General features: G+C 37.9%; 2 protein-coding genes across 4 annotated transcripts in view; one reads left to right on the plus strand and one right to left on the minus strand.

The window, feature by feature from the left end:
* The first annotated feature begins 2,775 nt into the window (after nucleotides 1-2,775).
* LOC122079392 (CTL-like protein DDB_G0274487) lies at nucleotides 2,776-9,404 on the plus strand. 2 transcript variants are annotated; one of them, XM_042645813.1, is made up of 7 exons: nucleotides 2,776-3,268; nucleotides 3,409-3,881; nucleotides 5,231-5,414; nucleotides 5,532-5,756; nucleotides 5,929-6,045; nucleotides 7,847-8,080; nucleotides 8,988-9,404. In XM_042645813.1, exons 1-7 carry the CDS (start codon nucleotides 3,200-3,202, stop codon nucleotides 9,207-9,209), a joined length of 1,524 nt encoding a protein of 507 aa, XP_042501747.1. In that variant the 5' UTR covers nucleotides 2,776-3,199; the 3' UTR covers nucleotides 9,210-9,404. The 2 variants fall into 2 exon arrangements, with proteins under 2 accessions (XP_042501747.1, XP_042501748.1); XM_042645814.1 differs by lacking the exon at nucleotides 2,776-3,268 and having other exon boundaries at nucleotides 3,409-3,510; nucleotides 3,603-3,881.
* The window catches only part of LOC122079393 (probable E3 ubiquitin-protein ligase HERC4), a 15,095-nt gene continuing 9,044 nt past the window's right edge, over nucleotides 9,252-15,302 (minus strand). For both annotated transcript variants that reach the window (XM_042645816.1, XM_042645815.1), the window contains exons 8-11: nucleotides 12,461-12,514; nucleotides 9,967-10,077; nucleotides 9,816-9,872; nucleotides 9,252-9,635 (exon numbers count right to left, since the gene is read on the minus strand). In XM_042645816.1, coding sequence (XP_042501750.1) covers nucleotides 9,414-9,635; nucleotides 9,816-9,872; nucleotides 9,967-10,077; nucleotides 12,461-12,514 — 444 coding nt within the window. In that variant the 3' untranslated portion in view covers nucleotides 9,252-9,413. The remainder of the gene's footprint in view (nucleotides 9,636-9,815; nucleotides 9,873-9,966; nucleotides 10,078-12,460; nucleotides 12,515-15,302) is intronic.

Here is a 15,302-nt window from a genome sequence, read left to right on the forward strand (position 1 = left end):
GTGCTTAACTTTTGTAGAAAATACACAATCAAATAGTGTAGTCTAAGCATGGTGATTTACAGTGAGAATAGATCAAATGAAAAAGATGTCTATGCTGCAATGGATCTGCATTTGTAGGTCATCAACCATTGACTTCAATAGTAGTCTATGCTTGATGTGACCAGACTCACCAGAGTCTAAATGTTTCTTTTCGGTAACGAGTCCATGCTCATTGTAGAATTTAAATGCATCATCCTCATTGGCCAACTCTATACCAACCTAGAGGAACTTAAGGGAGATTTGATGTTGAACCTTGACTGTTAACATTGATGGATCGCCTAAATTCAACAAGATCAATATAGTCACCCCTCTCATTATTAGTTACATATGTACTCCAACTTCGTCTTTCACTTCATTTATCTCCTTTTTGTTTCGTCATCTAATTATGTGCCCCTCTCGACGCCCCCTGATTATTTTCAACCTCGATATTTTCAATTCTTGTTGATGTGATGCTTACAATTGCAAAAATCTCATTACCACCATTGTTTTTATCACTTTAAGGATTCTATTGTATTAGCTTCTATAACTACTTCAACATTAGTCAAAGTGAAATCAAAAACACTTGTTTCCTCACTGACTAATGCCTACATAATATAGGTCCTCATCCATCCCTTCCCACCCTTCTTGTTCAATTGCAAACTTTCTACCATATTTTCAAAATGATAAAAAAATATATATAAAATGAATTTAGGTGTTATGCAAACCAACACCAAAATGTGTTAGTATGCCCAAATCAGTAATGCTTAAATTGAAGCATCATGTATTACTATCTTCATTTCTTCATGCATCATTATCTCAAATTGTGTCAATTGTTTTTTAATTAAAACATAATATATTATGATTTATAAATTATGCTACTAAATTATATTTGATATTTATTTGCACTATCAACAAAAATATTGTGATTTTTATAAAACCCAATTTTAAATCCCTTTCCTTTTCTTTCCCAATAATGTCGTGATTGAACACTTATCTGTTGTAGAGATAGACATTCTAGCTGTGAGTGTGACATATATAGAGAGAGAATAGGAATACATTATTAACAAGAGAGTGAGAGATGAAGCATAGCAAAACAATTGATCTTCATAGAGATGCTGCAATTTTTCTCCTTACAGCGAGGAGCATATAATAATGACTTTAACTTCAATTTTTCCTACTTTCTTTTGTACTGATCTATGTAATTGACCCCAGTAAATTGGGATAAGGCTCGTGAATTTCTTATTATTGTTGTAATGGTTTTGACCTTACTATATGGCACCTTACAAAATGACTGAATGAATTCTTTCTTTGACCATCGGTGTAAGGAAAGTGTTGGAAACTAAATTCTTAATTTATTGGTGAATGTTTTTTGTCCGGGAGTGTAAGGGTTACGTCTAGACCTAGAGGCAAATTAAATGACTACCCCGCATCCCAACCTGTTGATGCTTTTTAGGTGTGCTCCCATTGGATCCACTTCTAGATAGAAAAAAATTCTTCCTTGTTTTAGGGGAAAAGAATGCTAAAATAAGGAAGAATGCTTTTAGGTGTCCTCTGATGCTATCTATAACCATCTTATGCAAATCTATGTGTTGTTTTTCTTATTCTTTTTCCTCTGCGATTCCCTTCCCTGTGAGTCTCAGCATTCCACCTCTCTCCCTCTGCTTCACTATCCTTTATATCTATCTTTGATCACCAACAACAACAATTGTTCTTCATGTAGGTGTTGCGATTCCTCCTTACAACAAAGACCAATAATAGCGGGAAGATTTTCCTATTTTGAACACAATACACCATACTATATTTTGAATTATAAAATCCTATATATATTAGCTTACCAATCACTATATTTTATTTACAATAGTATTTAAAATGTATCCATTTGCAGACATATTGTATACATGTTAGTATAGAAAATAGAATAAAATTACATGTCAAAATCCATTTACTTCAATTTTTCTTATTTTGTTCCAAGTAATTGACCCACAAAGTTGGGATAAGACGAAATTTGTTATTACTGATGTAATGATTTTGACCTTGTCTTTACTAAAATTGATTTTGACATTGCGCCGCCTTAAAAAATTGTTGAATGGATTCTTTCTTTGACCATCGGTGTAGGAAACTAAGTCCTTAACTTACGGGCGGATTTTTTTGTCTGAGAAAGTAAAGGTTGCGTCTAGATATAGAGGTAGGCGAAACGACCACAAGGTAGAAATCCCCACCCTATTGATGCTTTTAGATGTCCTCTGATTGGATCCTATGCTGGAGCAACCCCTTGTACTGTACTGCACGATAGAAAGCATTCTTCCTTATTCAGGGGGAAAATATGCTCACCCATTGCACCCTATAAACCTAGACATAGGCAACGTGAAATGACCGTTCCACCACCGTGTGGTTGATGCCTTTATTTACTCTCTTATTCATCCGCATGCTGATACAGTAACCATACGACCGGTTAGCGCTCTCTTATCCATTTGTTTATTATTTTTTTTGAAAACGATGATGATCTGACTTTAACACGCCTATATAAAGCCTATCTATACACATGGTGGAAGATTCTACTTTGTAGTGAGGATCTAAAACCTGTAATGGAAGTGCAACACACTGTATTATGAATAGTTTGGATTTGACAAAAGTGTTGAGTGGGGATCCACTACTGCCGGCTCAGCCGCAACCTCACGCCCACGAGCAATCAATGCCAAGCCCACGCTCACGAGAGACCATTCTAAATTTCTAATCCTCTCTTTATAATCGTTGCAGTGTTGTCTCGCTTCACAGGTTACAAGCGTCGCTCTTGCATGAACCCAATTTATTTAAGCTTAGTAATAAAGGGTCTGAACACAGTAATTCCCCCTTGCACTCTCTCTCTCTCTCTCTCTGCCCCAACAACCAAACAGAACAGTTTTTTTTTTTTTTTTGGGGTCTTTCCTCTTCTTCTTCGTCTTTTGGTGTTAGCCGTTGAATGATTCTCAGTTCGCTTTCGTTCAAAGTATTGAATTAGAATTTAGAAATGCCCCTCCATTGACCCTCAATCCCTCAACTCCTCAAGTCGTCACCTCTTGCGTTTCTCTATCGTTCTCTTTTTTTCTCATTCTTCTCTTCAAATACGAAGACCCATTAACGGAATCGATCCAAAGATGCTTCTCTTCCCTATAGTAGGGCGGTTTGCTCCATCAAATACACTATGAGTACTGATTCTCAGAGCCCATCTTCAGACGACGTTGACTTCGCTTCTGTCGCCACCGGAGAACTGGTAGGCAACTTCTCTTTAATGTTCACCATTAGAGTGACTAATAGTGATAATTGGATGTGATTTCAGCACAAAAGAAGAGATTTTGATTAAAATTTGTTTGATAGAATGTTAAATATTAATGGGTTCGAATTTAATTCCAGAATGGTAGGCACAGTTCAAGGAGCGATGATGGAACTCAAACGCCATCCCCTGGAAGGGTCCCTGAACCGTCCAGGCATTGGAGAGATGTTTTCTGGTTGGGGGTATTCACCGTGCATTTGGTTGCGTTCGGAGTCTTTCTTGCCGTTGTTGGGTTCAATAGATTTAGGAAGGCTGACAGGCTTAACATTGACAGATACACAACCGTAATAGTTGAGAAACGTAAAGGTTTGACCGAGGACTACTGGCCTTCGTACGCAGTTGCAGGGGGTGTTGGTACAATTCTTGGATGGGCTTGGTTGCTTTTACTTGGTTCTCGAGCAAATCAGATGATGAAGGTTTCAGTACACATTTTAACTGCTTACTTGGCTATTATAAGTGTGTTGTGCTTCTGGGGTAAACAGTTTTTTTGGGGTATTGCATTTGCTATCGGTTCGTCTCTGCAGTTCTTGTATGTAATTTCAGTTATAGACAGGTATGATTTCATAGTCTTGATCTTTATGTATAATTTAAGGTTCAGTTGGATGTCTTACTCTTCAATAATGGTTTGATTCAGAAGAAATTTCATCTCAGTTTCATATTGTCCATCAGCTGAGCATTGTTGAAAATTTTGTATTTCAAAGGGCTACACACACTTCTTGTTAGCAACCAGTGGTTTCTAGACATGGAACAACTGTTTTAATCCAAATCCATTTGAACCATGGATACCAGCACCTCTATGCAGTTGAAGTAAGGATTATAAATTAAATTGATGATTGCAGATCATGTAACTTCCCAATTTAATTACATTTATTGTTCCATGTATTGTGTAAAACATCAATCCTATAATAGGGATATCCATATAAGGAGGGCTCGCATGCGTTTTTCAAGGATTATATAGCATCATCCAAGGACTAAGTCTGTTATCTCTAGTGTTCAAGTGACCACCTAGAAAAGTGGGTTCTACCACCTAGGGTCCTTGGCATGTTGTTGCCGGGACCTAGGATCGAGTTTCCTTGCCTTCACCTATGCACGAATGTGCCTCTTCTTCCCTCTCTTGTACCCCAGGCTGAAACAGTCACAAAGCTACAGTCCGTAGGTAGCTTATGATACCATTGAGATCAACCAAAAAGTTAAAAGAAAATCCGCAAAAATCCGCACTTTCTTTTTCATTTTTTTTCCACATTTGAATCCATCATAGTTTACCTATACTTTTACTACCGTCCCCACTCTTCCAACAATTCACTGACCTAGAGCATGGGGGCTTGCACAAAATCTCAGGAGCTAGCCAAGGGTGAACCCTCTTCTTTTACTAAAGCATGAGAAGTCAGTGATCTATTTCTCTCCTGTTATGGTAAAACTAGTTTAATGTTAACTCTACAAAATCTCAGGAGCTAGCCAAGGGTGAACCCTCTTCTTTTACTAAAGCATGAGAAGTCAGTGATCTATTTCTCTCCTGTTGTGGTAAAACTAGTTTAATGTTAACTCTATCTTTTTCTTGTACATCCTTTTACAGTTTGACAGAATAGACTATTATGATAAACTTTTCTAACATGCTAGATGGACTTTAGTGATTTCTTTGAGAGAGAAATCTCTCAAGACTGACAAGTTAGCTTACCGAGTACATACATATGGGTATGGTTCCTATATATTCTAGTCATCCTCTCAGATCAGCATCCCTATCAATGAATCTAAATATATGTTGTTTCTAACACAATGAATCCATCTAGGTACTAGGAATGGCACTAAGTTGATCCAAATCTTTCATCTCTCAAAGTTGCTGAATTAGATGTTCATTGATGACATATTGGCTGTTTCTCTCCATGTTGTCTTTGTCTTCTCTAGACTTCCCTTTACAATGCTGGTGTTGCGAAAAGCTGTGAAGCTGATATGGAGCCTTCCTGAAGTCATGCGGGTAGCATATGCATTCATGGTTGTCATGTTATTGTGGATGGTAATATGGTCTTTTGGAGCATCTGGTGTTGTTGCTTCAAGTTTTGGTGATGGTGGACGCTGGTGGCTTCTTGCGGTGAGCTGGCAATTTTTTTCTCTTGGTTCAGTCTATTATGTGATGAAAATGAAATGAAGTACGTTACAGCATGGCAGAGTCAATAGTGCTTCTGAATGTTGTTATATGTATCTGCAGGTGCTTTCAGTGAGTTTATTCTGGACAGGTGCTGTCCTTTGTAATATAGTTCATGTTATAGTATCTGGAATGGTGTTTCTTGTCCTCATCCATGGTGGTCGAGAAGCTGCATCAATGCCACCCAAGCCGTTGACGAAGTCACTACGGTACGCTGTTACAACTTCTTTTGGGAGCATCTGCTATGGATCACTCTTCACTGCTGCTATCCGGATGTTGCGGTGGGAGGTACCTATAAAAGGCTTCTAGAATGTTTATGCTTATTATGGATCCTGGCTTTTTGTGAATACTTCTTCTTGATGATCTTCTGCTGCTTTGTTTTTCAAGTTACTTATGGCGATTGTTGTTGTTTAAACACCATCAGCTATTGTTCTGAAACATTATCTTAAAAATGTTTCAGATAAGAGGTTTCCGCTCCAAGATTGGCAACAATGAGTGTTTGCTTTGCTGTGTTGATTTTTTGTTTCAGCTTGTGGAGACACTTGTTCGTTTTTTCAACAAGTACGCTTATGTCCAGGTAGATTTTCTTACTTCTAGCATTAATCCAGATCACTCTCTTTATAGAGGCAAACATTTTTCTCTTTCTAGATAAGTGTCAGATGTTTTACTTCAATGATAAATTCTATCAGCTGTGGCTTAGAAAATTCTGTTTACGAGAGGTATAATGTGCATTACATTAGCCAAGAAGCCTAAATGTGTCAAATTGTTTCCTGGCCTATTTGGAGAGATCTTTCTATATTCTTTTTATACTTCATGAGATAGTTGAATATGTTTGTTGGTGTTTGTTGATCTACATTGTTGTGGCCCTTAACAGCGCCGGCTTTTGGGATAAGCGATTGTAACATGGTATCAGAGCCAGGAGGTCGGGTGTTCGATCCCTGGTAAGTACGAGGGGTTTGTGTTATGTTTTTTGTGCCCCAACGCTTTGTGCCCCCCTTGGTGTCACGTGCAGAGCCATGTGTGTGTGTATGTAGGCCTGCACGTGCCCAGGGGGGGGGGATGGTGTGTGTTGATATACATTGTTGTGCCCCTTGCTTAACAGCTTGAGCTCTTGGATAAGTGGTTGTAACATGGTATCAGAGGTAGGAGGTCGGGTGTTTGATCCCTGGTAAGTGCGAGGGGTTTGTGCTATGTTGTTGTGCTTCTATGCTTTGTTCCCCCTTGTTGCCATGTGCAGATTTGTGTGGGTGTGAAACTGCACATACGGGGGGTGTTGGTGTTTGTTGATATACATTCTTGTGGTCCTTACTTTACAGCTGGAGCTTTTGGGATAAGCGGTTGTACAATCTTGATTAATATTCTTGAAAAAATTGTTCAGGATCAATGTTAACATGCACTATCACCATAGAGGCTGAGGTAGACTTGGGTTCTTGTTCCCTTCTTCCCTGACATAGAAATGCACTGCACACTAGAGGGAATCTAGATCCTCTGCATTGAGTCCATCTATTATCCAGTCAAATGCAGGAAAAAGCTTCTTGAAGTCTTTTCTGGTACTCTACTACTTTAGTTAGCCATTGATATTTGTCGAAAAATATTTTCTATGCTTTTTTTCATGCTGTCATTGGTTGATACGGGAGGATCTGCTCTCTTTCTAGCAAAGTTGGTCCCGAGACCCGAGTCCCCTGATATTAGTGGGTGATATTGACATCAATTAATTCACAGCTTGGATTCTGATGGAAGCAGATACAGAATTAGCAAAGAAAATGACCCAGGAGGTGTCAGCAAGAATATTGGAGGCTTTCTTGGATTATCTAGTCTTAAAGCCTCATAAACCTTGCCATTCTGATGTGTTGCCTATACTTTAGGGATTTGAGTTGCCATTCAACCTTCACATGATGTTGTTGATGAAGATGAGTGTTCTTCTCGTTTTGTTTCTTTTTCCAGCCTTCATATTTTTGCTGTTCATGGAGATAGGCCACCTTCTCTTGATATGCTTCTTTGTTTAGTGTCTAATGCGTTCTAGTTCTCAACTACAAGTTTCCTGCATGATGAGATGTGCTATATTTCTTTCATGCCAACAATTTTCATCATCTTGTTTCTTACATGGATAATTTTTCACCTTTTATGTGCCTTAATCCATGCAAAAATATTTTGCATTGATAATACAGTTGGTTTGCAATTGACCAGTTTTCAATTTTCTTGATTGGCTTAACTTTCACCTTATATGTTATTACAAGAACTGTTGGGGTTGGCCTTGTGGTAAGAATGTCAACTTACTTCCCCCAGATGTATTCTAGTGAATCCCATTACTTGTTGGGAGGGTTGTGGTTTTAGTTTTCATGCTTTGAAATCTTTCATATTTACTGCTGTTCATCCAGATAGCAGTTTCTGGTAAAAGCTTTAATCGTTCAGCAAGGGATGCTTGGGAATTATTCCAGTCTACCGGTGTCGAGGCACTTGTTGCCTATGATTGTTCAGGTGCGGTTCTGCTGATGGGCACTGTCTTGGGTGGGCTTATTACGGGAACTTGCGCAGGAATTTGGACATGGCTTAAGATACACGATAGGGTGCTTATGGTTGGATCTACTTCTATGTTGATGGGGATGATCCTGGTAAGGTCCTAAACTTTCATCATTTTGAATGGAATTTACATATTGTGCCACTTTTAATTTCGTTGACCTTTTTGTGCTGATATTCCTTACTATGATGTCCCTGAAAACCTTTTGACAGATTGAGACCATTTTGATCATCTATTGATGAAAAACTTTATACTCCCCCTATCCCACAAAGATAGTCCTGTTTGAGATTTTTCAGTCGCAAAAATGTCTGTCCATTTTAAAAACCAATATATGAACGTCTGTTAAATTCCTCATGATGCACCTATTTAAGCATCCCCACATTTAGTTGTATTCACTTATCATAGTTGCTGCCCTCCATTACACGAGCCAATCTCATAGGGTTAATATAGAAACACTGTAAACTAATAGATTATTAATGCATTAATAGCAACATCCTTGAAATGTGAGGGGGAGGGGCTTCTTTCAAACAAAAACGTTTTTTTGGCACAGAGGGAGTAAAACCACTCCCCACTATACCTCTGTAATATTTAGAGGAATGTAGATTGTTCAAGGAGAATCTTGTTTTAGATGCCTCAACTGTGTTTGAGAAAACCAAATATTGATTTAGGGTTGTTGGAGCCTTGGAGGGCATTCCAAGTAGTTGAATCTCAAGGATGAAGTGCTTAAAAGTTCTTAGCAGCTATAAACCCTGGCAGTATAGGGAACTTGGATACAATTAAAAAAGTAGCTCTTATGATGCAGATAACTTCTTCAGATACAAATACAGATTATTATTATTATTATTATTATTATTATTATTATTTATTTATTTATTTTCCAGTGAAATCATATTATAGCACTCTCCATGTTACTCAATGGTTAAAATCTATGGAAGTTGAATGCACTCCTTCATTGAATGCTATCTAATAATGTAAAAATACAAATTATATATATTTATCAGGTAGGGGTAGCAATGGTGGTCGTGGAAAGTGCTGTTACATCCTTGTACATCTGCTATGCTGAAGACCCATTATTAATTAACAGATGGGATACTGATTTCTTCAACCAGATGTCTGAGGTCTTACACCAACGTTTGCAGCACAGAAGCGCACGTGCCAGGGAAGTGCTGACCGAGATCCACAATCAGCTTGGTAGCCAAAGACGTGAATCTATCTCTGTTTGAGAGCCAACCACAACCTATTGCAGAGTTCACAAGTGCACGATGTAACAAATTCATTCAAAATTTATTCAAATGGTCTTTATAAATGTATCACATTGTCCTCCCCCACCCCCTTCTCTTCCGAGGCAAAAGAAAATCAAATGTTGCATTCATAATACAAGTTCATAGATCTTCATTCTGTGAGTAGGATTTTTTATCTGCTTAAATTCACAAGGAGTATTCTGATTCATCAATCTCCCATTTGGCTATTGCTAGTGTATGGCGTCCACCACAAGCAACGTGCTTAGCACACCATTGTCCATGGTGTGTGCCACCAGTGCCAGTGCCGCTGAAATTCCTTGGAGGTTGGAGGTTTAGTGGCACTTCAATTGGGTGGCCAGTTGTCACTTTCCTCCCATGTCCCAGGCGTCCGTGGTCTCCTCGTCCAAACTGTCAACAAAAACCAGTCCTTTACCGTTCAACAATGGCATCACAGTTACTACATTATCTGATCTCTTTCTTAACAAAACAGAGTGTGATCATTCAAAACGAACATCATTTCTTTGGTTCTTGTGGAGAATTCGACTGTCATAACTAAATCACTATTTGAAAGTTTTTAAGGTAACTCACAGAGAACATTCTTCCATCACGAGTTAAAGCGACAGAGTGAGTACCACCACAGGAAACCTGAATACATGGTCAAAAAATAAATCAAATGCAGTTGAGAACAGAAGCAACAAAAGATTCATGCATATAAATTTCTCAGTTTCATTTTATGTACCTGAACAATGTCCAATCCTACAAGGAATTGAACCTTCTGTGGCACCAGTTTGCTGCTCCTGTCATCTCCGAATCCAAGTCTTCCATGCTCTCCCCTTCCCCAATTGTACACCTGCAATACAAGATCAAGGCATTGGACATGATGCAGATTACCTTTAAACACTAACTCTTTATAGTGGTGAAAAATATTGGAATGGCAGAAACAGATTCATGAAACCAAAATCCCAAGTGTTAGGGATACTATTTCATTTAGGTTTAGTTTAGTTGAGTTGCATAAATGGTCTATAAGTGTCTCTATTTCCATGCGCATCATCATGAAACACAATGTTCACTTAAGGCATTTCCTAATAAAGTGGTAACCAAATAATAACAGTTTGATACCCAGTGGTATCACATTCTCTTCTCCCCATCTCTTAATCTTTTACGCCCATGCTCTCATTTTTGTGGCTTAAGAACAGTCACCCTATCATTATCATATAAAAAAAAAAAATTAATTTAAATTGGAAGAAGAACGCTGTCCAGTCACGTGGCCCAAGGGCCAATGAGGGGACTTTCAGGGGCATCGATCGGGGGGATTTTCATTTTGTTAGGGGCAGGGTGGTCATTTCAAGGGGGTTATGTCAGGGCAGGCTGCACGCAACCGGGCAGTGTTATTTTTCCGATTTTAAATTTATGTATGAATAGACAAACCATGGCCATGCATATGCATATTCAGAATACAAACGGTCACTGATTTCAGTTAGTTCATGCCCAATCAAGACAATAAATAAATTCAGTAAACAAATGTTTTGAACCTGGTAGCCAACATTAATGTCCATTTCTTCAGGTCATCACTTACGTCAGTTATGGCAGAGTAATTTTGCGGTGCACATATATATATATATATATATTTCTTTATCACATCATAAAATATAAATGAAAAGTTCCAAATATTTGTAAGTGTTCCATACTTTTGCCAAAATAATAGGTAGAAACATCACAAATAGTCATTGAGGAGACCAAGACCCAGAGGTTAAGACAGAGGTCGAGTCGGAAGAAGCACCAATGTGAACATGGGTAAGGGAAATAGAGACAGTAGTGCTGTTTCCAATAACAGATCCAAGATCCATTACTGAATAATGACGATCAATGAGCACATGAAAATTTCCTAAAGTGGGCATAAACCACCTGCAACATGCATGAGCAATGCCGAACTCATCTAGGCCAGGGGTCGACAATCTTCAAAGGGGTAGTTCCCCACCCAGAAGATACTGTATCATATTCTAAATTCAACGGTTTCAATAACTCCCCTAGAACTGTTTGATTTGAACGAGCTCTAGAACTACCCAATGCTTCATGTAGCCATAAATCCTATTGTATTGGTTGATCTGTTTTTGTATACCATAACAACTAAATGATAATTTTGACATGATTCTTTATTCTTCAAGTGTACAAGATGTCCACCACACCATTGGAACCTTGGTCCCACCCCCCCCCCCCCCAAATAAAAAAAATAAAAAAAAAAACCTAATATAGTGTGGAGCCAAATGCAGCTTTTAATTATGTTGTCTTCAAGTTTCTTTTTACCTTACTACATTGTACACATTTCAACATATTCTGTGACCTTTGTACAATTCCCTGTAGTAGCTACATACTGTAACTCCCATTGCACCCCCACCCCAAACCAAATCTTAGATGAAGAGAGTGTTGGTGCAGATATAAATGTTGAAAGCATTTGAATTTTAAACAGAAGTATAAAATAAATGAATTCCTAAATCAAGTTTTAACAATGTCAATGTGTTGATTTGATGTAAATAATGCCACCTTCTGGCATACAACTTGACATATTACTCATAAAACTAGGACAGTTATATAATGTCACCCAAGAAAACAAATTTTGGGTTTCCCGATTTTTTTATTTCATACATTTACTGAGTTTTGAAAAAAAATCCAAAGATTTCCAGTCTCATGATTCTTTATTTGTGATCCAGTTCAAACAAATCTTCAGTTCTTAACTATTCTGTGGTTTATTCTCTTTTAATTATTCTGTAATTAACAGTTCCAAGTGAAATTTCAAGTCTCACTAGCATCTTAAGAATAATAAATAATAAAAGTTAAGCCCATTTGGATGGTAAAGGCTTTCCTCTGTTTGGATCTCAGTGTAATTGTGAAGGATGTTAACTAGGAAGCAGGAGAAATTAAATCTAGAAAATAGTAAAAGTGTATGATTTCTTGACATTAAATTTCATCATATGGAGGAAATGGACGAGGAAAAAATTGTGGAACATCTAATTCAAATTTTATAAGTTCAGTGAGGCCATGTTTGATGGTGCAAATACTACTACTTCGCCTCTCCTTTCCCCATCGCTCCACCCAAAAAAATAAAAAAAGGGGGAAAAGATAGACAGCTACATTCTATTTAACCACTACTGACAAATGTATCCATTAAATTGGTAGTAATAACACGGATTAAAATGCATATAAAACTCAATTTAGTTAAAAATAAATACAAATACCTCTCCTTCATCTGTCAATGCAGCGGAATGCCATCCTCCTGCAGCAATATCAACCTGGAGAAGCATAAAGATTTAAATGCCACTCAGCCCTCTATAGGAAAGCTAAAGCTAAGAGGGGAAAAAAAAAAAAAGAACAATCTATTTGACAAGGTTCCCGCTACTGCAGGGTCTTGGAGGGGCAGTTGTACGAAGCCTCACCCCCTGCTTCGCAATAGGAAAGCTAAGAAAAAGAACCATAACTAAATGGACATGCATGTGGGGAGCTTAATACGTATTAATAAATTACGGAATAGAATATAGACCTTAGTAAAGATCAAGATCCACAAGAAGAGAGGATGAAATTAAGATCTGCATTTGATGGGCCCATGACTGGATAATGAGCCATAAAATGGCAATCCAGGGCCACATCCAACAAGGCCATATTCTTTATTACAGTTTATATGTACAATAATCCAAAGGAATTCCTGTGGATCCCTATTGTTAAGGATCTCTTCGTTTAAGGTTAGAAATAGAATCTTAATCCAAGATAGTGTTGGATGATATTTACAAATGAGGCCAACTATTTAAGTATTTAAAAGATGAGTAATTTGGCTTGTTTTTGGAGATTAGTTGGCAAGGTTATGCAGAAGCAGGTTAGAATGGTAGGATTCATTTAAATTCTGTGTTCAGGAGAGGAGGTGAAAAGAAAAAGGGGCTACAAGTCTTCAACAGAAGCAATTCCCACTTCACATCATCATCTCCAACCAATTGGAGCATAGAAACAAGATTTCTTTCATTCCATCATCCTTGAACTTTACAGGTTCTCACCTCACTGGCTCATTGATCAGCAACTGAATGTGCTTTACATGCATTGCTGTTCTCCATGGGCTCGCACAATTGGGTTCAAGATACTCTCTAATGCCACTGTCAAATCACCTCCCAACCAAAGATGTCTAAATCCCACTCTGGCTGCCAAAGTGATCACGTCCCAAGATCGGTTTCCTTCTTGATAAAGCACAAAATCTAGCCTCAGATACCTTAAATTCTTCCCGACAATTTCACTCCTATCAAACTCATACCCACCCTAAATTCCAAGCCATATTTCTCTTCAAGCACCTTCTATCCTATCTATATTTCAGCCAAACGCCATGTCTGAAATCTGAACCCAATCCATATTTGCCTCCACAGTCAATAATGAAAAGTGAACGTCATATTTTTCGTGTCTCAAACAAGAATTCCAAAGGGAGTTTGATACAACCTAGGGATCTGACTGCTACAGTTGGGCGTTTGGGCTTGAGATAGCCTTTGATTTGATTCCTTTTTCTTTTCTTTTTTAGGGCTAGAAATTAGATTGGGAGTCTTTTTATTTAGATTGGATTTGTCCTTTTTTTTAAATCCCTATTCCTAGTTTGTCCTTTGGTTTGTCCTTTTTTTTAAATCCCTATTCCTAGTTTGTCCTTGTCCATACGTTTTGCTTTCCACTCAAGTCACTGTTGGTTTTCCTTTGGTTAAGTCCAGTTAATTACAAAAATGCCATCCTATTATGAGTTTCTACCTATTTACAAGTTTGCCACCTTCATTGGAAATTTGATTTTATTTACAGTTCTATCATATTGTTGAGACTCTATTTTAAGTATAAAATATCATTGATCGTTACTCTTTATATTTTGAGTTTACTACTTTATTGTGGGCCCTAAACAATCCGATTCCTATTCTTGGAACCCGGATCCACATCACTGACCCTGATGTATGTCGCTATGGGCCCACAAGACTAATAAATAGCTCAAAGGATTAAAAAATATAAATAACTGTAATTTCACAGCACAATTAAGGATCCTATTTGGTAGAGCAAAAGAAGCAATTAACTAATCCTGAAAGAAACGGACCAACCTCGTACTTAGTATGATCAAAGGATGATGCAGAAATAACCTTAAAAGGCAAGGGCATAGTTGGCAAAACAAAGGAAAAGAGGCCTTAAATATAAAAAAAAACAGATTTGGTTTTCTTAAATCTTACTACACCTTCTCCAGCAGTAAACTGAATTGAATGCAGATGACAGAACCTTCTAAAATGGTATGCAATTGAGCTGAGATTAAAGGGGAGAGCAGTGGTTCATACGCCTAGTGAATGCAATCAACTAACCCCAGTCTGGCAGTAAAACAGGATAAGACGTGTTTTAAATCTGAATCTCTCATAACAGGAGAGGATTTCCGGAGAGAGATTCGAGGGCTTTAATTGCACTAGGAGGACTGTTATTGCCCCAAATATCAGGTCGATTGGGCTTGTAACCAGGCAGTTCTAACGACTTCTTCCCAGTCCAGGTGTGCTGACAATTGCAAGAAAAGGGAACGGGAAAAGAACAGGAGCAGAAATCAAAAGTATAGGAAAGAAAAGGCAAGGAAGAAGAAGAACAACAAAAATAATGGAGGAACAAAAGATAACTGAAAAAGTAATAAAGAGAAAGACGAACCTGGGAATCTGGGATGGAACAGAGAAGAACAACGGAACAGCCACGAAGCTCCACAGCAGTGCGAGATAAACCCAAACTCAAAAATTTCTTTCAATATTCTGTCTCCTTAATTGTAGATTGCATGCCTCTATATAAAGAGTTAAGACTCCTAAACAACTAGAAACTACTAAACTCTTCCCAGCTAAGAAACTCAAACAATCTCTTGTCAACTTCCCAAAAAAAGATAATTACAAAATAATTAAGCAAAACCAATCTTGCAGCTGCAACAGAGTTCTTCACAATATACTAGTTAATACCCCACTCATATCTTGTATTTTTAAGCAGAGTTTTCGGCTTTAGGCATTTCTATGCTACAAATTTTACAAACCCAAGTCCTCTGCCAAACCCCCCCAC

Source organism: Macadamia integrifolia, chromosome 5 (assembly GCF_013358625.1).
Source record: "Macadamia integrifolia cultivar HAES 741 chromosome 5, SCU_Mint_v3, whole genome shotgun sequence".
In the NCBI taxonomy this organism is placed as follows: domain Eukaryota; kingdom Viridiplantae; phylum Streptophyta; class Magnoliopsida; order Proteales; family Proteaceae; genus Macadamia; species Macadamia integrifolia.